At 40.8% G+C, this 25,860-nt stretch overlaps 1 protein-coding gene across 3 annotated transcripts; it reads left to right on the forward strand.

Moving 5' to 3' along the window:
• Positions 1 to 575: 575 nt before the first annotated feature.
• On the forward strand, positions 576 to 16,964 carry LOC145453917 (PX domain-containing protein kinase-like protein). Of its 3 annotated transcripts, none has more exons than XM_080331883.1 (17): positions 576 to 755; positions 1,577 to 1,627; positions 2,568 to 2,802; positions 3,796 to 3,947; positions 5,255 to 5,329; positions 6,353 to 6,457; positions 8,018 to 8,122; positions 8,182 to 8,233; positions 9,534 to 9,643; positions 9,712 to 9,829; positions 11,136 to 11,266; positions 12,902 to 12,979; positions 13,056 to 13,142; positions 13,212 to 13,275; positions 14,274 to 14,339; positions 14,862 to 14,894; positions 16,551 to 16,673. In XM_080331883.1, exons 1-16 carry the CDS (start codon positions 660 to 662, stop codon positions 14,870 to 14,872), a joined length of 1,536 nt encoding a protein of 511 aa, XP_080188009.1. In that variant the 5' UTR covers positions 576 to 659; the 3' UTR covers positions 14,873 to 14,894; positions 16,551 to 16,673. The 3 variants fall into 3 exon arrangements, with proteins under 3 accessions (XP_080188009.1, XP_080188008.1, XP_080188007.1); XM_080331882.1 differs by having other exon boundaries at positions 14,862 to 14,913; positions 16,551 to 16,654; XM_080331881.1 differs by lacking the exon at positions 14,862 to 14,894 and having other exon boundaries at positions 577 to 755; positions 16,551 to 16,964.
• Positions 16,965 to 25,860: the final 8,896 nt, after the last annotated feature.

Genomic DNA, 25,860 nt, shown 5'->3' on the forward strand with positions numbered 1-25,860 from the left:
CCAAATCCTAATCCGTTCTGAAAAAAATGTCTTATCCAAATCCAATCCAAATCCGACAAAATTTCACAAATCCTGTTTTTTCAAAACCTAATCCTAATCCATGCTCATCTCTGGTATGCAGGGGATGCGACCATGTTTTATATGATATTCTACACTTTCTCACTATTTCAAGACTGCATTACGTTAAAGAAACATATACATAGCATAATGCAGTTAATTTCCGGAATTAACGATTAACCATATGACAAATAGTTTCAACAAAATCAAGCAACACATTTTATCTTGTTCAAGTCCCAAATGTATACGGAGTGCGTTCATGTATGTCATTGGTTAAAGCTGAATCTTCACGTAGTGAGTCGACAGTCGTCACCATTAAATGCATTTGTAGTTTACGGCACTGAGCTATATAAACACGGTTTACGGTCAATATAAGAAAACTTGTTTCCGCTTCACCAAAAGCTTTTCCTCTCCGACATCTATGGCTACAAGATTGACAAGTACATCCGGATGTATATCCGGACTCGGTAGCTCACTGTTGTTCTTTCAGTGGTTCGGGCACTGAGTGGTGGTTTGGGTCATACTGTTTCGGAATTTGGATTAATTGTAACGTTATAGATTGGACTTTTCGCCGCAGATTGAATCGTATATACGAGATAAGTATGGCTGTTTTGGATACCGGCAAAGTACACGTTCTGGATGATTCTATTCCGCTCTACTGTACGCTGCAGGGAACAGACAATGTGCAGTCACACACGGCAAGTGTTATGTCCGTTCTGTTACGGTATATTACTCGAGAGTCGGATAACCCTCGCAAATATGGCTGTAAAAGTTAGCAATAATGAAGTATTGTTAGCTTCGTGCAACAATTTAGCGTGTACAATGCACGCAGGTATAAGATGTCACACAGACACAACTAATTGGTGATATGCTGATATGACCTGTAAAGGTCTTCTTAATCGTCACCACCATAGCAGTGGATTAAAACAGTTTATAGGCCTACATTGTAACAATGGATAGTCGACAAACTGTATGAAATCACAGGAAGAAGAAACCACAAATCAACGATACCTATCCCCTTTTTCCGATGTATCAAAATTGTAAAATGAAGTAAAAAATATGTTCTTTGATAGTTGATGAATGATGAAAATATTAATAAAAACTGATACGGATGATTGATGTTGGTTATCTCAGGATATGGTAATTCCTGTAACTTCATTGGCGTTATTGACTGATAACTAGGGAAGTTCTTGTTGCGGTTGAATCCGTGGAAAGTTGCATTTATTTTTGATTAAAGTTGCAGTAAAAAGTTGCATTTATTTTTTCACAAAAGTTGCACTAAAAGACCACATTCTGCTCGGAAAAAAAGGTCAACTCCCCAGTTCCATTAAAAAAAAGGTCAATTTTCCGGCTCAGCTCCCGAAATACCCGTAACAGCATTACTTTACTTCAGTGCTGATTTACGGTATTTCAGTCGAATTTTGCCGTGTATTTCACTTTCATGAAAAATCGTAAAAGTTGCAAAAACTTGCCCTACTGATAACCGTAGGTCGATTTATATTTATCATTTTTTTTACAGGAATTCATTGTGAGGGTTCAAAGGGGTGAACTGAAAGAGAATTCTTGGATTGTAAGTATACAGTATCAGTAACTAAGTTCAGTGAATTGATGAACAATTACTGTATGAAAAGTTTATTCGATAGACCATCTATCGATAGTTCCGTATGATATTTATGTGATTCCCATTCGACCCACTTTTTCACATGAATGTCTGATGAGAAAGTTGTACCCCTTATGCTGGGAAATTATATCATGCCGCACAGTTGATTGCAGGGATTGTTGATAGTCCAGTAGATTCCTTTAACCAGTAGGCTACCATTAATATTGAACAGTTGGAATTCTAGTGAAGATATATTATAGGCGTGCGGTTACTGACAATATTTGTCAGATAGCCTCTTGAACTGGCATTGGACTAAATTTGAAACAGGATCAAACCCATTCAAACTTAGGCTGCACTTGATGCATCGACCCTTATCTCGGTGTGTCATAAGCCTGGCGATCTGTATATATCTATTGAGTTACATACGAGTTTATGGGTGATTCCATATGTAATGAGCAAGGGAGCTGCACCAGTGCTGGGAAAGTTGTGTAAAATTTGTCATAGTGATAATGATAAATACAATACCGGTACTACCGGTCCGGTAGTATTTTTCGTCACTGTAAAATCAAAGAGCATGTCCATTTTTTCAAATTTTGAGATCATTTTTCAAATTTCGAAATCAAGTTCTTGTTAAGTTTTCATTTTTTCACAGCCATATTTTGGCCATGTTACGGTTATCACATTGCTTCAAAGTCAAGTGGCCAAAATGTGTTCGAAAGAGAATGAAAACTTCGCAAAAGTTCAATTTCTCAAAAGGTCTAAAATGGACATGATCCATTTCATTCCACACCATTGATATACTGTAAATCAAAATATTCTCTGAAAAAAATCTTAACAAGCTCCAGCTCGAACTTGAAACTATTATGTTCTACACACAAATTGGGTGTAATAACACTTCTTTTTTTTACAGATTAGGAAGCGGTATAGCGATTTCGCTTCTTTGGTCGAGTCGCTGAAGGTATCGGGAGTCGATTTGCCGTTACCGCCAAAAAAATTACTAGGCAACATGGAAAGAGAGTTCATTGCCGAAAGGCAGAAGAAACTGCAACATCTAATGGATACAATATTAGCCCATCCGTTTCTTGCTGCCAGCGATATCGTAAAGAAATTTCTTGACACAGATAACTACACTTTCAACACCAGTGGTGAGTTAAACCGAATGTTACTTTTATACAGTGATGGTGTTTTTATGCTACTTCCATTTTTGCTTGCTAGTTTTATCGGGCAAAACTAATTACTTTTCATTTACACTAAGATTTTAGTTGGTAGAAAGTAGTTTTGGATAATTGGATATGCTTGCATGACTTTTATGAGTGAAATTGTCGTAACTGGGTGAATTTGCCCTTGTATCATGATAACTTCAATATATTCGGGAATCTCACCTATTTGTATCAAGCCGTCCACTGTGTTTTTCTGTTTTGTTTTTTGTAACACCATAACTAGTAAGCATGAGTGTATACTGTATATATTGTGTATGATCTCCTGGGCTCTAGTTCGACGTCACGATCTTAAGGATCATATCGCCGGCATTCGTCTGTACCGTTATACAGTCACTTACGCACAAATCTTATTGTGTATGTGTCTTTGTTTTAGGGTATTTTTTACATAGGCCTACTCAATCTAGTAGTAAATGAGCAGGAATTTATACCGTTAGTCCTATTTCTGCTTTTGCAGCAAGGTGACCTACTCTGAAAACCTCTTCTTGCATCTCCATTTCATGATGAAATAATTATTTACCAGTAATTAGCATGGTGCTTTGATCGTGAAATATGCAAACGACGCAATTCAACAGGTACCACCATATATTAATTTCGTTCGTCCGACATTTGAGCATGCGTCGTTTGAGCATGTGCCTTTAAAAGCCCAAACTAACCCGAACCCCAAATGTAACAACGAAAGTAGCCCTTACATGACCTGATCCTAAATTTAACCCACATGCTGAAGTGTCACATGCTATTATGTCGACGTACTATTAATTTCAATTGACTATGCCCCAGAAAGGAATCGTATATGGAAAGAATGAGTAGTGTGTTCATAGAATGAAATAAAAACAACAATGCAATGCAATGAAATAAAAACAACTGACGACCTACTGCATTTTCGACAATCAACGGCCAACAGTGCGTTTGTTATTTCAGAAGCAGCGTTGCAAAATGTATCGATGTTCTTTCGTTCGGAGCCGCATTGGGAAGTCGTTGAGCCCATCAAAGACATGGGCTGGAGATTACGGAAAAGCTTCTTTCTTATTAAACCGAAAGATCAGCCAAAGAAGAGATTGCTTTTATCTTGGGTAAGTCGGCTTATCGGCGTATACTGAAACTAGCTTTGGTACTCTGATAACATCAGAGTGGGAAGGTATTATTGATAACATTTATGTGTATATTTGAAAACACTGTTGGAGGTTCAGAACTTCAATATACAATTGAACAATGCATACCTATTGCAATATGTTCACTGTCATTGCGCGTGGTAGATCTGTGTTTCATTTAAAAGTGTTGGAGTCTACTATTATTCAGTTGAGCAAACCTATTTTATGCAGACAGAAAGATTTCCTCTATAACCTACAACTTTCTCATTAGTGAATGATGTTCCGTGCGTTTAATTGTTTATTTACAAATTGTGCTGCTACTATAGTACCGTATGTCAGTATGCTTCTTAGTTTGTTATTGTTGCCATTGATACAATGCGAATTTCATGGTCTGTGATTTTGATTGTTGCGTCATACTGTGCCTTTTTGGTTTTGCTTTTAAATCTGTTTAAATCCCTTCAGTGTGCCGATAACTCTTGAAAAGAGGCACCCGAAAAGTCTTCGAGTTTAATAAATATACTGCTACAATGGATGTTGTATTGAAAGCTATATTGCAATAAGTCCGAACATTTTCGGCTGATACTCATCAGGGGTGCGATTATTATTATTTCATGCATGTGACATCATAGTTGTGTTACGACTGTTGATATATAAAGTTCTGCTGAATTCTTTAGTAGTTCCGAAAATAGTCGGGTTTATTTCAATGTGAATATATTTATCAATTGCATATCGATCAAGTATTTGTTGCTGTTCCAATCTCTAAGGCACATCATTGTAATATAGCGGTAGTGAGACACTAGATTTAGTTGGTGTTAATTCACTTTTTGAAGATTCTCTGTACCCGATATGGGCTCTTTCAAGAGCAGACAATTTTCCTGATTCATAATCAGTTCACCGGAGAGAGGGCAGTTCTTCATGAATAAACCATTTTAAAGACTTTCGGGGATACAGAACTTCATTGTACAACTGAATAATAATATATTTGTATTGAAATAAATCCGTTTATATTCAGCTGACACTCGCCAGGGGTGATCGTCAGCAACTAGTTGAGAATAGAAAAATCTCTACTAGCTGCTGACTATTACTCCTGATAGGTGTAAGCCGAAAATATTTATTTCACTATGACTGTATTATTCAATAGGCTAATAACCTTTATGATAGTTTACTTGGCTCCTAGGTTGCAGGTGCACTGCATTGGTGTCACTTGCATAGCTGTGGCCAATGCCCACTGGCCGTGCTTGAAAGATTAGGCAGCTAATGTTGTAAGCTTAATTTATGTGCAATTTCAGACTGTGCACGGGGCAGAGAAATTACTCAGCGAACGAGATATGGCTGCGGTTTTCAAGCTTCTTCCAAATCTACAAGTATGACTCTTAATTATTGCTGTCAGTATTTGTTGTGATCGAAACCGGCATGGCTCATACACGCTCTGAATCAGTCGCTAGATCTGAGTTCGATGCTGAGTCAATGAAGATGCCACCGATTTGTAGTGGTATTGGTTATTTTTTGTTAGTCGCAAAGATACATCTTGAAATTTCAAAAGTATTTAAGCCTATTTCCGATTAACTACCATAAGACATGGTTGTAATGACTCGAGTCATGATTTTTTGGTGACTCGACTTGACTCGAGTAATTTTTTCAAACGTGTAAAATGACTCGACTCGAGTCAACTTTTGTATCGACTCGACTTGTACTCGAGTCATTGTGTATGACTCGAACCAAGTTGTATGATTCGAGACTGGGACGGCCAAGACAGACATTTCATTGTAACTTCGAAGAACGGTAAAGTTACCACATGATTGGTATTTCGTCTGCCCGTCCTGATACTTGGAAAATAGGGCCAGAAACTATTAAGAGTGAGAAAGATTTCGATATTATGAATGCGAGCCATTCTATATCACTCAAGCAGAGTTGAAAAAATTGGTTCGAACTGAACATTGAGCATATTGACTTGGACTCGGACTCGAGTCAAAACACTATGACTCAGACAGGTCGGACTCGACCCTCTACTAGCTGACTTGGACTCGGACTTGAATTGGTGGTGAATTGAAAATTACTCAACTTGACTCGAGTCAAAACTATAAAAGGGAGATTCACTTGTGACTCGGAACCTTGTGACTTGGTTTCAACCCTGCTATAAGTATGCAACCCCTTGACGAATTTTTAAACTACTAGAGTAGTGTGGTGGAGTGGTCCATTATTTTGAAGGAACCAAGAACTTTCTAGTATTGACACTCGATGAATGTGGCTGTGTTGAGTGTGCAGCCGGTAACCGAGTCCAGTATTTTCATTGTGATGATTATTTGTCTTTAAAAGTCTGTTGTTTGGCTGCTATGTAGCAAGTGTCCTAGAAAGGAGCAGTTAGTTACGGTATAATCTTTATCCAGCACCCTGCGATATGTCCCGCCCTGCACGCGATGACTAACGAAAACGGAGGCTTAACTATCAAACAATTCTACACGAACGGGTCGTTGCGGGATTATCTGTGCAAGGTAATTTGTGATTTCGTTGTTATCTACTGTATTTGACTGATATATTCATATTTTCGGCTGACACTCGTCAGGGGTAATCGTCAGCAACTAGTAGAAACTTGGAAAGAACATTGAATATTAACAATCCTATCACCAAATATGACGTCACCTGCCTGAAATTTTGTATATCCGAAGCAAAGATATCGCTTAAGCTCAGTGACGTAGACAGGGGGTAGAATTGAAGAACCCTCTACCTCAGGGCTGGCCAACCTTTTCGGCCAAAGGGCCACATGCGATATACGAACCATTGCGCGGGCCACTTGAATGTCGATGTCCTTTTTTAGTCGTCCGATAGGAGCGAACCGGATTTGGTAACGGTGAAAAAGGACTTATATTACAAAACATCAAAATCGATAACAATTATGTCATGGAAACTTTGTGTAGCCTACATGTCCTAGCCGAGCGAAGCGCGAAATTTTTTCAAGTTAAAGAACGAAATAAGTCAATAAAATAATATTATTTGCATATATCGTGGGTCTTCCCTGTATAGTGTATACCGTTAAGCTCATTTGACCAGGACATGACTAATCGGCGCTTGGACACATCAATATCGAAGATTTCAGTGAACGTGCGTCGATCACTTTGTGCAAGGTTCATCGTCGACGATCTTTCCGCTAGTGCAGACGCGAAGTCGCATGTCGGACGACATGTTCTCGCATAATTGTCAATATAGTTAGACTCAATTCCGTAAATTAGGCGTATTTTTAATTTTCAGGAGGCACCAATACTAAAAGCAAGAAATCGGCTGACAATAAATCGCGCAGTGCTAAGAAAATATCAAATCAAATAAATCTACCACGAAATATTCTACTTTATGATATTTCCGAAGATCTACGAAAATGTGGATGTCCCTAGCGACGCCAATACTTTGGACTTGGTATTTTAGTCATCAACATCACAAAGTCCGCGATCTGTTTAATCAAATTTTCGGTAGCTTTTGCAAGTTCACAATTAATTACCTGGGTAATATTTTGTTGTTGATATTATAACCAATTTCGAGAATTGCCTCGCGGGCCACTCAAAACCTTCTCACGGGCCACGGGTTGACCGGCCCTGCTCTACCTCCTTTCCAAGCTGATTCTATCCCCTAACTTGAAAATCCCTCGGAGAGAGTAGTCTACTTATCCCGTATTATGAATGCATTAGCATCTTCACGCCTACCTCTTCATCATTAACCATTCGTCATACTAGACTATGCACCCACATTCAGTCATCAACACCGAAATTTGTTTGTGATTCGCTTCAACTGCTTTGTGAGTAAATCATTATTCTCCATCGGCGAATTGAATAAAATAGATGTAAATTTACCGCAACTGGCATATGTTAAGAGAGAGATGTTAACATGAGCAAGATTCATCTTTATTGCATTGGCATTTGTACATAGATTCAACCCGATTAAACTGTCGGAATGTAAGACATTGTTTCTTTCAAAATATCCCTCCTCTCCCCCCTTTTGTTCTACCTATCCCTCCTTTTCTCTCGGCTGGCTTAAGCTCAATTGTATTTCTTCAATACTTTCAGGCCAAACCGACCAAAGCACCATTTCTCAAAAAGTACGGCTCTCCAAAGGCAGTGTTGCCCTTGCCGCCTTCTGAGATCCGACAAATCGGCAGGCAAATATTAGAGGTACTGTTTGTGCGGAACCCGATTGGGTTTTTCAATGATTTTGCATCATTTTTCTGCAGATGCTCAAATTTCTGCATGAAAAAGGACTGGCATGCCACCACCTGCACGCAGGTCAGCCGCTAGCGTGTGTCGACATCGACAACTATAAAATTATCATATTAGATTGTAATTAGTTTTATAGCCACACAGTTTTTTCCAAACTAGATTAGAATTAGAATTAAACCTACATGGTATTTCAAAATTACGGTAGATTTGTTTTAGAATTTTAGCTACACAGTGTTTTCTTCCAATTACATTAGAATCAATTATAGCTTCACGGTAGTTTCAAAGTAGACTAGAATTAGAATTGTTATAGCTGTACATTTTTTTGTCAAATTATGTTAGAATTTGAATTATACCTACACATTTTTTTCCAAATTAGATTAGAATTAGAATAACTGAATTTGCCTTAACTTGGACGTTGAATGAGATTCAGTTCATGTCAAATCAGAGTTAAATCTCATTAGCATAACAATGGCAAATGTCTGTGCCGCAAGCTTGACTCGTCTCGCACTATACAGTTCTCCTGAAGCATTTTCAGGAAAACCAGATATTAGATTTGAATTTAAATTAGAGCATGGAACATTTCACAAATTAGATTCGAAGTCCAAGCCTGGAAACTATAGAGACTATAAATTCACACACAATAACATGCACGCTGATTAACTGATAATTATCTCCTCCATGTTTTATGTTATTTTTATGCTGGAGGCGATTTTCACTTGCTTGCACTGATGAAGGAATCGGTACCGGTGGTGATTCATTCAACACTTCTTTGCTGAATTTCCATGTACTAGGTCGACAGTAGTTCCCCTGTTACTTTTTCGTGGTCGGAAAATGATGTAATGTAAACTGCGGCAGTGAGATCTGTTTTTGAGTAGTATACTGTAACCTTGCATTGGCAATGTCTCACACATCATAATAGGATATACTCCTCTAAATTGTTGCTGTGGAATCAAAGTGGCTTATGTTAATTTGTCAAATTGATGTGAAATCAAGTTTTTGTTGAATATTCATTATTTTTCTGCAATATTTCGGCCATGTTTGTGTTGTCGCATTGTCTCAAAGTTTGCCATGGCCGAAAGAAATTGAAAACGTTACATCAAGTTAATTCTCTCAAAATGTGTACAGCGATTACGCATTATATGCAACAACAAAAGATCCAAAGTAATCTTTTTAGCTTCTGACATATCTACCAGTACCGTTGACTGTGCACTGTGCAGCCGTGGGAATCGATATTGAATATTTGTCAATATTTCAATCATACCTGATATCGAACTCAGTAACTGTGATTACCTTGTGCTGGCAATGATCATTTCAGGCGATTTATTTTTTCGACTAGTAAATCTTTTGTCTCTCATTTGTGGTGCAGGCAATCTCGCTATGGACGAGAAAGTTGTGAAATTGCTCGATTTCGAGAACTACTTTCTGGGCGTCCCGCCGTTTTATAAGCCGTTTTATTGTCAGTTTCGCAAGATACATGTGAGTGTACCATGTTGTTGCTTTTTAATTGTAGCATTCTTTAAAAACTATTTTACCCTTCCCCACAGAGCTCAGAATCGATAGACGTGTACAGCTTTGGACATGTTTTGTACGAGCTTGTATTTGGCCGTCCATTGAATAAACCGACAGTTGAAACGCTTCCGCAGCAACTATCTGCAGAAATACGTGAGTCTTTAACTGTTTTGATTACAGCACATGGCCGTTAGTATAGCCAGACCGACATCGGATTATTTTGCTGATAAAACCGAGAACTCTAGTACCTTACAGACATGGGGTGACTGTGATTTGCGACGATTACAGCATTTTCAAGTGATCATAATCTTGAAAGAATGATTCCTTTTTTTGTACATGGACTATGAAAGTGGTTCTCAACCTTTTTGTCTTCGCGGACCCCTTTTGTACCGTCACTGACACCCCGAGGATCCCGCAAAGTTTTTGTCCAAATTTAGCTCAATGATCGTGCAACCGCCATCCGCCTTTTACAAATATCAACTGTAGGCTAGTGACAAACAGCAGCAAAATTTTTTTTCTTGGAAATAACATCATACTATTTATGTAGAAATTAAATCTGTGCCTTCGATTTTATATGAACGAGTGCTGAAAATCCATTTCCGCAAATATAGATGATGGCGAATGTAATAATAACGCTTCCGACGAGACATTTGGTTATGATCGCAACATACACGGCACCAAAACCGAGAAACATATTTTTTAATGAACAAGTAACGTCCAGTCTAGTCATTTCTATGTAGCAGCTCATCTTCAAGTTATTCCGGAGTACTAGTTATGTATATCACGGGACAAAATGTTTTTCTGCAAACGTTTCGAAGTCACCGTGATTTACCTGCACTACAAATTTTTTAAATTTTTTCACAAACCCCAACAAAACGTCCATTCTGTTGATGTGAGTCCTGAAGTTTCAGCAGCCATGAAGCGAAACTGCCTCGTGATTTACCTAATTTAAAGAAGTACAAATTGGGTTATCAACCGTTTTGCAAATTTCGCGAACCCCCCGAAAATGCTTCCCCCTGAAAATGCTTCGCGGACCCCTACGGACTATGACATTACTTCGTAAACAAGGAATAGTTGGTTATTATCATAATCATAATTGCGTGATTCAGCAGTAACGGTAACCGATTATATTGAGGAAGTGTGATCATCCCACGTCTGGCGCCTTGACTGATAACTTCGATATATTATGTACGATATGACATCTAGCTTAAAACGCATTTTGAAAACTTCATAGCATTTGTTTGAACGGATTAAAACCTGTAAAGCGTTAATAAATAGACCAATATTCCCAGTCTAGCAGCCGCAGATTATCACACTCTGACTCCTTACTAACATGTTGAGACGTCATGAAAATTACAGATCTTTTTTGCCTCTAATTCCCGACACTGATATTTCTTTTACAGTCTGATATCAACTCTGGCTCTAGTTTTAAGTATGATCCCCCTCGCCTACATTTTAGGGTCGGTCTTGGAATCGATTCTGAGTGTGGAGGCGTGCAAGCAGGGTCTGCCTTCGTTAGAGGGCCTTCTGATGCATCCCTTTTTCGTTAACGAGGTCGTCGTGACCGTCGGTATCAAGCCGCAGCTGAAAGTAAGTGCGTGTATCTGTACATCGAATGTTATTTCGCCTTTGGATTGCTGGCTAACGGTCAAGTCATTGGAAATACCCATGGATTTGATGTGTGGGTTTTCAGTAGAAATCTATTTGTGATGTCGGGTATTCTCACCAGAGGTGACAGCAATCTCAAAAAGATGCCAAGGCTACTTTGATGATGGTAGAAGATTTCAAAAAGTGGATTTTGTTGAGGGGTCGCGATCAATATAGCAGGGGCTACTTTTGAAGCGGCAGGGTTGGCTCTTCGTGACTAACTCGGAATGATTCATGACACCACAAATGGGTGCAATTATTGAATCTAAATACAGTTACCGTGGTATGGGGCTATTTTGTCCAGACTGTGTAAAATTTCGCTCGAAGGGGATGCAAACACACTGCAAAACTGGTTTCTATTTTCCAAAATCCAGAATCAGAAAACATAATATGTATACCTAAAAACTGGCAAGTGTGCTCTGAAAAAGTTTCTTCGTTATCTCTGATTGATCGACATTCTTTGCGATCCTTTCACTAGGAATAACACTAGTGCAGAATTGTTTTGCGGTCAGTTATCATTACTTTATTATCAGGCTTGTAACCAAGTCGCAAGGTTCCGAGTCGCAAGTCTACCTCACTTTTATAGTTTTTACTAGAGTCAAGTCGAGTCATTTTCAATTCAACACCAAGTCAAGTCCAAGTCCGGGAGTAGAGGGGCAAGTCATTGATGGTCACTGTTCAGTTCTGAGTTCAATCCAGTTCAACCCTCTTTCGAATGATGTAGAATAGTTTGCATTCATAATATCATAATTTTCCTCAGTCCTAACAGTTTCTGGCAATATTTTCCAAGAATCAAGGCTGATAGACGAAATACCAATCATGTGGTGACATTACTATCTTCAAAGTTACAACGGAATGTCTGTTTTGGCCGTCTGAGTCTAGAGTCATGCGCAAGGACTCGAGTCCAAGTCGAGACGATACACAAATTGACTCGTGTCGAGTCATTTTACTCATTTGAAAAAATGACTTTGAGGGGCGCTGCGCTCTAAAAATAATGGGGCGCTGCGCTCTAAAAATAATGTGGTCTCAAATTGAAGGGCAAAACGATTTTTTTTTTGGGCTGCAGCCATTTCTTTCGGAACGCCACCGTAATGGGGCTGCAATTTATTGAAATTTCCACGGGACCTTCACGTTCCACGCGGCTGCGTGTCATTGCTTAACCCGTTTCATGGCACGATGTCTTCACTCTCGCACCTGCTCGACGCGATTAGGCAGTCATGCAGAGAACGAACTTTGTGGTTGTCAGCCGATGTTATGAAGGAAATATGTCAACAACTATCTAAAGTTCGTTCTCCGCGTGACTGCCTGATCGCGTCGACCAAGTGCGACAGTGAAGACATCGTGCCATGTAACGGGTTAAAGAATGACACGCAGCCGTGGCAGCTGGAGCGTGAAGGTACTGTGGAAATTTCAGTAAATTTCAGCTCCATTACTGTGCTGCTGCGGCCAAAAATTTTTTTTCGTTTTGCCCTTAAATTCGAGACGGCATCATTTTTAGAGCGCAGCGCCTCTTCCAGTCAAATCGAGTCACCAAAATATCGTGACACGAGTCATTTCGACCCTGTTTATTATGCTTAGATTCCGAGCAAGTTGAAGGAAACATTGAAGCAATTCAAAGAGAATCAAGATAAGAAGCTGCGAGAAGAACAGAAAGTGGTATGGAATTTTGAAACTTTTATAATTTTAGGCCTTATCGAGACCGAAAGCGTGACGACCTCTTCTCGCCGTTCAGATATCTCAATCAAGACGACTCATGAAAGCCAAAGCCTACCACAGCTCGGACGACGAACGGAGAAGGCGTAAGCTCGAGGCCAGACGGGTTAGTTAGCGGATGAAGTGTCGGCCTTGAATTGTGTTTCTCATTTTCCACCGTATGTGGCTTTTTCAGAAATCCAAAAAGCAAGAGTCGGGCGCCAAAGAGGAAAAGGCAGACTGTGGTACCGCGTCCAATGGTATGTTGTAATTTGTGTGATATTCTGTTTATACTTTTGTAACCGACTAGTATTGAAACTCTAGGCAGATGTTGGTCGCTGAGTTCAGTCATCTGTGCCTGTCAGAGGCCGGCTGTTGTTAACAAGATTATTTCAATTGGAGCTTCTAATCTGCGGCGGCATATTCTGCATAGTTATCATCCCAGCATGGAGGAACTGATTGAACCCACCGTGACTGACATAGCTATCACAATTTAGCTATGGCTCTTCTCTTGAGTGCTGCATGGTGCCCCTGGGCACCCACCTATGAAAAGCGTGAAGTAGATTCACACTTTTACTGCTGTCTAAAATTGTTGGTTTTGCATTAAAATGTACCTTTCAATTGCTTTCAGTTTCGAAAGTTATCTTATGGCTCTCACAGAAATCCGATATAATATGTAGCTTGCAAATGCTTCCCGACACCTGTAGCTAAGCTAAAGTGTCGCTTAATCAAATGCCGGGCATTTGGCTTAATTACTGCCAGTGTTCTGACACCAGATGACGTCACGGATCTTCAATTGCGACGTAACAGGTCAATGGCATTGTATGACTCTTGACTTTATTTACGCTCTAATTACAATCGAAAATATAGCCTGATATGGGTCCTGACAAAAAAGGTTAGCGATCCCTGGTCTAGACAAAGGTCTGTGGACATATGAGCACGCGACACTTCAGCATGCGACAATTGGTCACGCAAAACTTGAGCGTGTGGGTAAAATTTGGGGTTAGGGCCAGGTATGGTTTAGATTTAGGATTGGGTTAGGGTAAGTGTTGGGGCTGTGAAACCACATGCCAAATTGGCGCATGCTAAAGTGTCGCTCGCTGATCTGTCGTTCTTCATTGTGTGGCACGCTGATATGCTGGGTAACCCTAAATAAAATCTCGCGTAACTGGCAATTTTCAGTGCTAGTCACAATTTTGACTCCGGTCGAATACAAGCGTACGGTACACAAAGCACACTAAACTGCACTTTTTGCCAGGTGTCAACGGCCACACGGGTGATAAGACACCCACTGACGCTGAGCCACCTTCGTCACCAGCTCCGGGTAAATATACACTTTTCCTACGCTCATTTTTTATTTTTGGTAGAGGCGTTAGATTTATGCGAGGAGTGTGCTGCACGTGCAGTGTGCGTATTATCAGGAGTATGTCCAGGGTTGCCATCTACATGTATGAAAAATGTTTTTCGAATTCTGTAATTCTAATTCTGATCTAATTTGGAAAAAATTGTGCAGCTGTAAGTCTAATTCTAATTTAATATGGAGAAGCTGACTCACGGTCTTTTATTAAGCTGATGACTTGACAAAAGTAATCACGGCTTGCTGAAAATAGGTGCAGCCTACAATAAGGAAAATCTGAGATATAGGACGGTATGGCAACCCTGTGTGTAACTCTAACCCTCTCTGGGCGATCGTAGCTGGTGAGATTCCCTTGATTTATAGTAATTGACTGATTGAAGTTTTAATGAAGAAGAATGTGTTTTGACATATCCGAGGCTCATGAATGCGGACCGCACGTGTTGTCATGATTGAGTTTGATTTTGACTAATGTCCGGTTGTCAATTTCAGTCGCTACGTAGGCCGCATACTTCATGGTTCAAGGTTTGGATTTTGTGTTCCGGTAAAGATGGCACTAACTGTTCAGTTGCATGCTAACACTCGTGCTTGTGGCGTATTAGTAGAGCATGAGACATCATTGGTGTGGAGTACCGGAGAACATGTTGTACCTAGGGCTAGGGATAATAATTGAGTAGCCGAGTCTGAATCGAATATCAATCATTCGAGTCGAGCACTGATATTATACGCTCCTTGCCAACAAGAGTTTATTTATCATCAAAAATTATAGTTTTTATACCATGTTCCTTTGTAGAAGGCTATAAACAACGATTGGTCATATCACAGCGTAAAAAATATGCAGGACAAAGCTAATGACATCTCTGTCTTGATTAACCCACATCATTTGCACAAAGTGCAATGAAATTGGCTTGTTTGAAAAAAGGCCAAGTAATCTTAATTGCGATGTAGAGCAGGCATTTAATATCACATCATTCACAGTATGTTGTGAAGTCCTAACGAGTGAGAATTGAAGCCTGATACTGGATTTAGAATCGAATGACTCGAATACTCGATTTAGCCCAGCCCTAATCGTGACATGTTTTGTAATAATTTTGTGTTACCTAACTGCTACTCGTTTGTTTGTCTCCGTACGTACGTAATTCTTCACACTTTTGCTATCACCTTCTGTATTTGTTTCATACTCTTCCGGTTAATTATTTAAAATCTGTCAGTTAGCATGCGAAAATGCTTCTGGTGAAACAAATTTTATTTCTCTAACTGATCTGTGCGGTGTTGTAAACTTCGGACTAAACACAATGCGGTAGATTTTTTCTCTTGGCTGATATAGGAGCTATAAACCACGGTTTATTGTTCAAGGATGACCATGATTGTACAATGTAAAATTCTGTCAGGGCATGTTGTGACTCTTGAACTTGTGTCGTCGGTGGACACGACTGTTATTGAGACATTATACGTATCCAGAGGTGGTCATAATCGACAGCCTTGCTACTTAGTAGAAGTATGGCTGTGAATTACAAGTAGAAGTAGTAATTTATAAGACGTATGACGTCAAGTAAGTAGTTTGAACAAGATTTAGTTGAGGGTTCGCGTATTTTTGGCGGTTAGGGTGGCTGCTCTCGAAATTGCAAAATGCATCTTTGAGACTATTGCAGAATGGCTGCAAAGTGGTATTAGCGCGATCTTTGAAAATATATTCAGTCATGATGGTGCAGACTGTGCTATTTCTTGCGGCTCGTATGTCAATTTGACTCGTGACAGTGATGCAAGCTGTCTACTTTTCGAAACCCGAAGTGTCAAAACATATGGTTTTGCCTAAAAACTGTTAAACCAGAACTATAAACCACCAGAAAGTAGAAGTACTTAGTTACAGACCACATCTGTAGCCTGTGCAGTGTGTATATATCACAGCAAAGTAATCTCCAAAAACTACAAAGACACCACACCTTGACATATATCGTCGCTGTGGAATCGAGGTAGGTTATGCCCATTTTACACAATTTAAAGTTCTCTTTCGCCTATGCCTTGGCCAAGATTGAATTTCAAACAATGTGATATGCATAGACATGACAAAGTGTGACTGAGAAAAATGATCGATTTTCTATGAGTATGAAAAATGGGCATATGCCGATTTATATTCCTCTTATTATAACATTTCAATAATTCCGTCTTGATTTATTTCAGTTCCTGTTGCCCCACCCCCGCCGCCTCCTCCGCCTGCTGCTCCAACTGGAGACGACGATCCTGAGCCAGATACCAAACCGGAGGCGTCGTCAGAAAGGGGAGCCCTGCTGAGTTCCATACAGGGTTTCAGCAAGGCGTCCCTCAAGAAAATGAAAAGCTAATAACGCTCTGCCGAAGTGCCTACCGAGTTTCGATGTCCATCAAGTCAATCTTACGCACTAATCGCATTCTTGCAATTGTCCGAGCCAAGTTATCTGCATAGTTTTTGAGAATTGCTAGTTCTCAACGAAATCACAGCGTCCCGAGTGATGGTTTGATTCGCTACCTTTGGTTTGCTGGTTGGAATTCACGATTATTCTGATCAGATGAGCTTTTCATGTGTGCAATATAATATATTCATTTGTTTGCAATGAAGTGGTGGTGTTCAAGTTCAAGTTCGAGTTCGCTTCTATGAAACTCTTGAGGTGATATCCAAGGCCTCGGATTCATTATTATACATATTTTTCTGATTCTAGACATTAGTGCGGAGCGTGGACCGGAGCCGGATTGGACATCCGGCCTGATTTTTTCAATTTTGGCGGGACCGGATCAGTACTTTTTTGATAAGGCCAGAATCTTTATGGTTAAGCATCACGTTTGTAACTACCAAACAACAACACGCAAGTGACCGTCAAGCCAGTGCGAAAAGAAACGAGCCATATTTCTAAATTCACGGAACCACCGTACTGTGGTGGGCCGGATTTCCGCCAGGACTTCTTCATTTCTGGCCGGAGCAGGATCAGTACTTTTTCCTAATACTACCTGACCAGAGAATTGGCAAACCGGATTGGAGCCGGACCAGAGAATTTGCCGGTCCGCTCCGCACTACTGGACATGTTAATTTAAACCGATAAAGGACATTTTCTTGGCCTCTTTATCATACGAGACTTGAATAAGTCTCACAGAATGTGTCCACTGTCCATGCGCAATAGGGGTGTTCAAAAATACTTTTTTTACAAAATTTCATCGGCTTTATTGTCAAACCGTCAGGTTGCCTAAAAAACGTTACCTAAAAAACGCACATTAAATTTGACTCAATTTCACCAGTAGAAGCAGAGGTCAGTCAAATTGAAATTTCAGTCATTTTTTACATAATAGTGTTTACGGTGACCAATTTCGTCACGCGGTCATGACCACAAATCGTGTTCCAGGTATGCCTGAACAGGCAGGGATATCCTTTCAATCTGTTTTGATATTGAAAAGGGCCTATGGTGGAGTTTGGATGAAGACGTCGCCAATAAACGAGAAAAAGATATGACACGGATTAGCTGGAAATTAGTCCACTTCATTGAAATAGCCACGTTAGGAGGATGGTGAGATAATTTTCAACTAGAGTACTTTGGACACTGAAATTAACGACCACGAAAAGGACATGAAATGACAAGCAGGTAAAGTACGGGTAAACATATTTCTCAAGTAATAGTCATATCTAGATATTATTTTTTTTCGGACCAATTAGATTTTACGAAATCTATCCCAGTTATGCAGGGCATACCGATGTATCGCTGCCTTAATCCGAAGTTTTTCCTGATTGCAAATTCGCCATTCCCAAAATCTCATGCACACAGACATCAGTTACATTCGGTGTTCGAATATTTCTCTGCTATTTGACGTTGACTGATCCAGGGCGTTAAAAATGGTGCTCATTGCAATTGGCTATGCCAATAAATAGTAATGCCTATTTATGAGTTGAAAAATCATCAATATAACAACTTAAATATAATCATTATTGCGCCATATTAATGGCATTGCGTTTCTTAACCTTTTTATCGATCTTACCCCCTGATGGGCTGCTTCGTTCCCCAAAGGGGTCTGCGAACCCCTGGTTAAGAACCTCTGGAAATCCCAGGCTGGAATAGAAATGTCCAATTGCCGAAGAATTCATTTTTGTTACAGCTGTGGAGCGTAGCCTACTACTACCACCGATAAGTAGGCCTATATATGGATAAAGATAACAAACAACATCCAGGATGTGATCAACTATAGCCTATACGTCGCGGGGGTCACAGAATGTCAATGATTGCCATATTGGCCCGATAAGATAGCTATATACCCAGGGCCGTAACAGCACTTCGTCACCCCCCCCCCCCAAACGTTCGTCTTGGGCCCCCATAGGGTGATAAACCTATGCCTGTGAGCTGTTTTCCGCTACTTGTCCTCTACATTGGGTGTCCATTCAATGTGTCAGCTTTTCTCGCCTGAACGCGCGGAGCACGAGAATTTTCGATAATTCGGTGACTGAATCGGTCAATATCACCGGGAATTGCATATATATTGCGAGTTATTTTTACCGTCTCTCTGCTCACGCAATCGGATTTACCGGTAGAGCTGAGTGAGGTGTGTTTGAAAAGGTAGGAACCCTCAATAATAATTAAACACCTCCGGGTGTATACGCTTTGCCAGGAACGAAACAGCACTTCGTCAGGCCCCACCCTCCCGAAAAAAAACTTGAGTCAGGGGATTCCATGAGGTGATAAACCGCCCCCCATCACGTTGTTCGCTTTTACCACGAAATTACAGTGGTACCGTTTCGCGAGCCGGCGTTAGGCGCGAAAATTTTCGATAAGTCATGATAAATCGGTCAATAAGGTCGGGAAATGCATAGCCTATGTATTGTTATGAATTTATTGTCCTATCTACTCATATTTAACTGGATAGCTGAGTGAGGTGTCTTCGAAACTGTAGAGTCCGTAAATATTAATTTAACATATTCGGGCGGGCGGACCCGTTGGTCTGACTTTGTTACACGATGTTATTTCGTTACACCCTGTCTGTTATATCAAAAAATATAGAATCGCCCAAACATACTAAACTAAAACTTCACACGATTTCAAATTGGTATTTCTTCACTGCCATATAATTTTTCCCTGCGGGGTGGTATTTGTCTTGTGAGGTTCGGATTGCCAAGGCAGGAACATTCGGCGCCAGTCATTTAAGCGCCTATGGACAATTAAACCTATGTGTATTTTGTAGGCCTATATATAACGAAGTTTTCGGTCAAGGGCAGTTCCTTTCTGCCAAGGTTTTCTCGCTGCCGATTGTTCTGGCACACTTCTTGGAGTTGCATATTACATGGCGTAAAACTTTATGCCTTGGTGCGTCGTGGCGCGGTAATGTCCAACGCCGATTTGCTCATTTCTATAAATGTTGCGTATTTTTTCTTGGGGGGTAAGAGTACCCAATAATAAAGATATATGGCTCTTGGAAATTGCGCGCGTCGCGAAAAGTTTTTGAAAAAGTTCCACAAATTTCCAAACAATACTCTATAATTTATTGGGGGGTTTGGGGTGCGGCAGTTACGGCCCTGTATATACCCTACGAAGCGCAAGCTACGACCTTTTGATGTATTACTATTCCCCATAACAGTTCCGTGGAATGTTGCGTTCGTAGGATCACCAGGTCACCAATTCGCAAGTCATTCTCTGATTTTAACGTTTGACCCGACTTAACTAGAGTCATTTTTATTTATTTACCCAGTCAATCCGAAATCGAGTAATCTTACGAAAGGTCGCGCCAAACCAAATCACAATTTTCAGTCCCGAATCATCAACGGCGGGTGATGTTTTGTCAACATGAAGTAGACTTGTGACTTAAAAGCTGATCTTCTACCTCATGGTAGCTTATAAAAGTGATGTGATAGTGAAGTTGGTAGACATTTCAGGTTTTTGGGGTAAAGTTTTAGACTTTAGAGTGAACTATTAGTTCGTAACTATAAAAAAGATATAGGACACTTGAATATATCGTCGAATACTTGAAATTCCAAAATGTCGTCGCGGGCCGCGTGTTCGAGACCTCTGAACGGGAGCTTGATGCAGAAATTTTGACGTGAAAGCGGTACGGCGTATATCCTTATTGTAAACTCAAATATCTCGTATGCGCTGTGAGGAATGCAATAAGAGATTCAACTGTAGGCATGCACTCATCAAATTTAGTTAGTTAATAATGAACCACCATTCGATTTTTCTCGAGTACTGTACGGTGCACGTCTATCAAAGTACGGCATACAAAGGATTGTTATTGAACTGCCGCACTGAATCAACTCACCAGTCACGACTCCAAAGAAACTGAGAGAAGTGAAAACCAATGTTTACCGAAATTGATGCAATTTGTGAAAAGTAGGGCTACACATTTACCGAATAGAAAGATTTGTGGGGCCGAGACCTCGTTGAGTTAGAAGTAATAGCAGCGTGATCATGACCACACATAGTTGCGTCATATTTCTTGAGCACCATGAAACTGACATACAACGCGTGCAATATTTTACTTTCTCGGAATTTGGATTTGGTGTCGACGTCACAGCTCATCATCATCATCATTGGTTTATTAGCAATTTTATCAGTTCAATACACCACAAAATGCGATACAATGAAAAGACAGGAAGATGTCGAAGCGACAAGGAGTAGTCTATGGAATCTGACACCCACCTTGGCCTAGGCGATGTAAAGAGGAGGCATGCACACTGAATGAAAGTAAAGAAGATAGTATAGAAGAAGAATGCGACAAGAAATAGGGCGGCATGTCATGGGAAGCGAGATCGATAGGTCAGTCGTGGTCCGGTAATCTTGAGGATGGACTGTATTTATTTAGTAGTAATTGCTTGTATTTCGACTTGAATGTGGACATGCTCGTCGACTGTCGGATGGCCGGCGGGATACTCGTTAATGTGACATTGCCGTCAGGTGGTTATAATGTTGCGATGTTTGTTGTGTTGATTGAGGACTCATTGACGGGGAAGTATTTCATATTTCAATCATAAGCTTTGGGCAGAAATGTGCTACATAATACAAGCAGTTTTTCATTCTTCAGCATTTCTTCTCGGGCCTGATCCGACGAGTGCTAGCAGCACTAGCACAGTGGCTGTCAACATTTTTGGTTTACGACACCTACAAGCTACCAGAATAATTAGCAGCACCCACAGTCATACAGAGATGGTCTTTGACCAAGTCCTACATTTTCGCATCACTCAAATAGGCTTTGCTCTGCTTCAAAGAAGAAATTACGGTATCTGAAATATCTTCGGACATATCACAATTATATCTAAGAATGGCATAATTTGACATAGGAATCATTGTCAATTCTTTCGCAGCTTTGGTTCCAAACAGTTTGTTTTTTACGATTCTGGTGCATGCCGGAAACATAACTTTCTCCGCTTCCGTGTGAGATTTTGAATTTTTAGCTATTACCTCTGCTACCAAATAAGGCGGCCCTGCGATATCGTTGAAATTTCGAGATGGGCTCAGATATTATTTCATAAGATGTGTTTGACTTGACTCGAGTCAAAATGTGCAATGACGTTAAATGACTCGTGACTCGAAGGTATAGTGACTTGCTGCCAATACTGATCGAGATGCGTATATACAAAAACATGAATGTCAAACGCATTTCCTCGCAGATCATATAGCATGTTGAGTATAGCAATACCTCAACTCACAGTTCAATTACGGTTCCAACAAACTGGGATAATAACCTCAGACGTGGGGAAATTTGTGAACTGATATATTTTGATCAACTACTTCTCAATTATCAAATTCGACGCATGTAACATAACGTTGCGCTCCGAGCCTACATTTTAACGGCACTACAGGCACGCAACCTAACAATTACAATGTGAATGGCTATGTTAGTAATTCGAATCTGTAAACGTGAACATCACTTCCAAAGGAGTTCAATTCCCGCCACTGGTGAATAGGAAGACTGAGGATTAGGAATGTGCATCATCAAAAAGGCGCCGCCATGTCTGCTCTTCTCTGCGTTCAGTCAGCGTATTGTGAAAAACTGAATTCAGCCTTCAAGGCAGGTGATATGCGGGTAGGGTAAAGCGAATTCATGGGTCTGCTTGCAGGCATGATAGTAATTTTGATTTGTCAAATGTACAAAATTCACATCGAGCCCGATTTTGATTATTGATCTTTTGCTATAGACTAGAATTATTCTGCGTGTAATTTTGAAATTTCGGCAAATCTCTCGCGGCACCCTTGCGAGACATAAATGGCACACCGGTTGAGAACCGCTGTAGCTAATCCGTCGACTGCACAGAGTGCACACTGCACAGCGCTCGGGCAGAAGAATCAACACCGCAACAGCGTAAAGTTGAGCGTGGATGTCGCGCAACACACACAACTAAGCAAACTTCTCGTACATTGTCGCGAATCCCGCTGTCTGTAGCAACATTGCACATAAAACTATTTGTGGTATGAGTCTTAGACACAATTCACGCCCGAAACGGCAGCCATTACCTACCTACCAATACCATTACTCATGATATATTTACTTGGCGAGCCAGTCTGACGGGCTCCCACTTCCCATGATGTCAAGACACACGCTCACGTCGCTCAGCTCATACATATGATTTGTTATGATACGCCCGTCTTTGCCATCCTTGTTTGCAGGTAAGTGAGTCACGCTAATTTGCAATAAACATTCATTATTATTTTCCGTTTTATAGTGTAAATTATATTTTAATATTTTACCACCCTCAAACATAGGCGCCGACTTTTATTTTTTTACGAGGTGGCAAAGTCTTGTGACGTCATAAATGTTCCATATCGATGACGTCATTGTCGCACGAAAACGTAATTTACTACATGCCGCTGGTGTACGTGTAGAACTGAACCATTCGCGTGACGTTTAAGTATCGGCCTTGCACTCATTAAAAATATCAAGTCATGCAGTCGAGTTATTAAATAGAATCTTAAAATGGTACGATCATTATTTTGAAGTGTAACTGCGGCCTGCGCTACTAGTCCGCCAGACTGAATCTGCAGTCGCATCAATGTTATTCACGCGCAATGTCCAGTGTGACTAACGAAATACACTACGCACTGGCCTTGCAAGTAACACACAACTCTCGAATACGTCAAGCAGACAATAATGATGATTACAAACGCGAAATCGCGCAGCCAATCAGTAATTGTCTCTAGCGGTTTCTTGCTTCGCGTTGACCAATTCGCATCGCGGCAATTGTTTGATGATTAAAACATTGGTGCATTTCCCGATTCAAGTTCGGGAAGCGTTTCGAAAGTACATCGGTCAATTCGTAGATTCAATTTGGATGTCGACAGCCGCCAACGAATACTAATTGAATTACGTGTAGACGGCCGCACAAATTTCGTTCTGCGGCCGCGTGTTGGCCACCCTTGGGCTAGAATTAATTCCACTTCCGGACGCATGCCGCGATCTTACCAATGGAAATCCACTGTCTATCTAATGCCTAATAGTTTAATATCCAATAATGTTGTTCTCGATACGAGTACATCCAGCAATCAAGTTTATCGGAATGTAGAAGGTTCATTGTTCAAACGAATCGAATAAAATCAGAATTTCTGCCACCCATAATCTTGTGATGCATCACGATAATAATGAAAGGAACACTGAAAAATGACTTTGTGCGACAATTTCGGAGTACGAATGTATCAAGCAGACAACAAGAAATATTGATGATGGCAAATTAGAAAGCGTGTAATCTAATCAGTATCGCCACGAATCGGCTTTGAGTGTGACACCGTATTGAGCAGTTTTCGTCGCGACAATTGTTTTCTCATTATATCGGTGTTTAGGCTGTATTGCTGCATTTCCCGATTAATGTCACGGTCAAAGCCTTGTTAGAGAAACGAATCTGCGCAGAAATGAATTCCAATTTGCAGGCACACACCAACCCACCCTCCAATTTCGCGCTCCGATTACCTATCACGAAGCTAACTAGCTCATGAATGGTTTTGTAAACGAATATGGGTGCACATAATTTAGATTTCAGAAAACCAGAACGTATATTTGGGCGCTTGGTCGGCAGAGGAGATCTAGGATGGTGCTTCTCAGCACACGCTAGGCGCGAAGCCGGTCGAAAAATTAGGGAGATTTGGATTTTTTCCAAATTTACCAATATAGCATCAATTCCATTCGGGTCAACTACATGTGTAAATGGCGATCATATAATCTCTTCGTATCGACGATTTTAGGCGTATGATAAGCTTGCCAAAGAGTCCGGGAGTTCTGTCAATTAGCGAGCCAGTGATCTCTGGTGAACAATTAAATACGCGCGCGTATTACGCAGTCTCAGGTACAGTTTCGCAAATTAAATGTCCGAACTTGATTGCACCGATTTCAAACCTTTGTCGTATTTTAGAACTCGAGACATGATACACATCTTCTGATCGTTACGTTCAAGTATTAGCGGGAATCAAATTCGCACGTTAAAGTCAGTCTGCCGCGATTTGATGTTATTCAGTTTCGCGATGTCGCTTTTTAATCAATATGACATAGAACAATCACTAATTAGCGTAAACTCGACCGCATTGTCTCGAGACCAGCGAGAGATAGGAACCAAAGCATGCTAGGCCCGAGACGCGATAGTTAAGCCATAGGCCAGCAATGATATCTTTCACTCCAAGCCTATTGCAGATGCTGTTGTGTAGGCGAGTCGAAGCCGCCAAGGCATATTCGATTGTACACTGTACAGTTAAGCGATGATATAGTGTGAACTGGGCCTACTGCAGATCCGATTGTTGAAGCTTGCGTCACCAGGCTTCGTCGAGATGCGATAAATCAGGCTAGCGACGATTGGCACGCGCACGGGAATGAATGACGTAATTTTGCGACCATCTCAGCGCGAGATCATCACAGATTCTTCTCGCTAATTCACAACACGTTTCTCGCAAATCCGCCGCGCGGAACACTGATTACACAATTATTGAATTGCAACTGAATATTGGAGTTAGAATGATCATTTCAAAATGACGGGGTTTCGCGTTTCAAATAGGGAAGTTCGACTTCCGAACCCCCGTCGCCACGCGCCTGGCACACGCGTGTTTCGAAATCGAAGACATCTCTAACGAGGTCGCATCGATTCGCCTTATTTTTAATTACTGGTCACAAATCACTTGGGCGTTTGAGCAGAGCATTTTGTACGAGGTGGCCGCCACCTCGTAAATATGGTCACGAGGTGGCTGCGCCACCTCGTAACCTCGTAAGTCGGCGCCTATGCCCTCAAACATGGAACCCCGGTTTAGAGTCACTGATTTAGGATGACGTGAACTTTACTTGTAGATGTGATATACTCGAGACTCCATCACGGCAACGGGGTTATTAATGTACTGTGTACGAGTGATGCAGCATTTGATGCAGTGATTCTTGAGCTGTACTAACTATAGGGCAGGGGTGGCCAACCTTTTTGGCCGAAGGGCCTAAAAATGCAGCTTTTCGAACCAATGCGCTCGTCACATGACTGATGATGACCTTATAGGCGTCCAATATGCGCGAGTCGGATTACGTAACG

Source organism: Botryllus schlosseri, chromosome 13 (assembly GCF_051294905.1).
Source record: "Botryllus schlosseri isolate E-star chromosome 13, Bs_hap1, whole genome shotgun sequence".
In the NCBI taxonomy this organism is placed as follows: Eukaryota; Metazoa; Chordata; class Ascidiacea; order Stolidobranchia; family Styelidae; genus Botryllus; species Botryllus schlosseri.

Bases quoted from the DNA above. Each gene is read 5' to 3' on its own strand.
- LOC145453917 (XM_080331881.1), top strand. From the start codon at position 660: ATGGCTGTTTTGGATACCGGCAAAGTACACGTTCTGGATGATTCTATT. The intron at 2,803-3,795 runs GTGAGTTAAACC...TTGTTATTTCAG, and splicing joins CTACACTTTCAACACCAGTG to AAGCAGCGTTGCAAAATGTA. The intron at 13,276-14,273 runs GTATGTTGTAAT...ACTTTTTGCCAG, and splicing joins CTGTGGTACCGCGTCCAATG to GTGTCAACGGCCACACGGGT.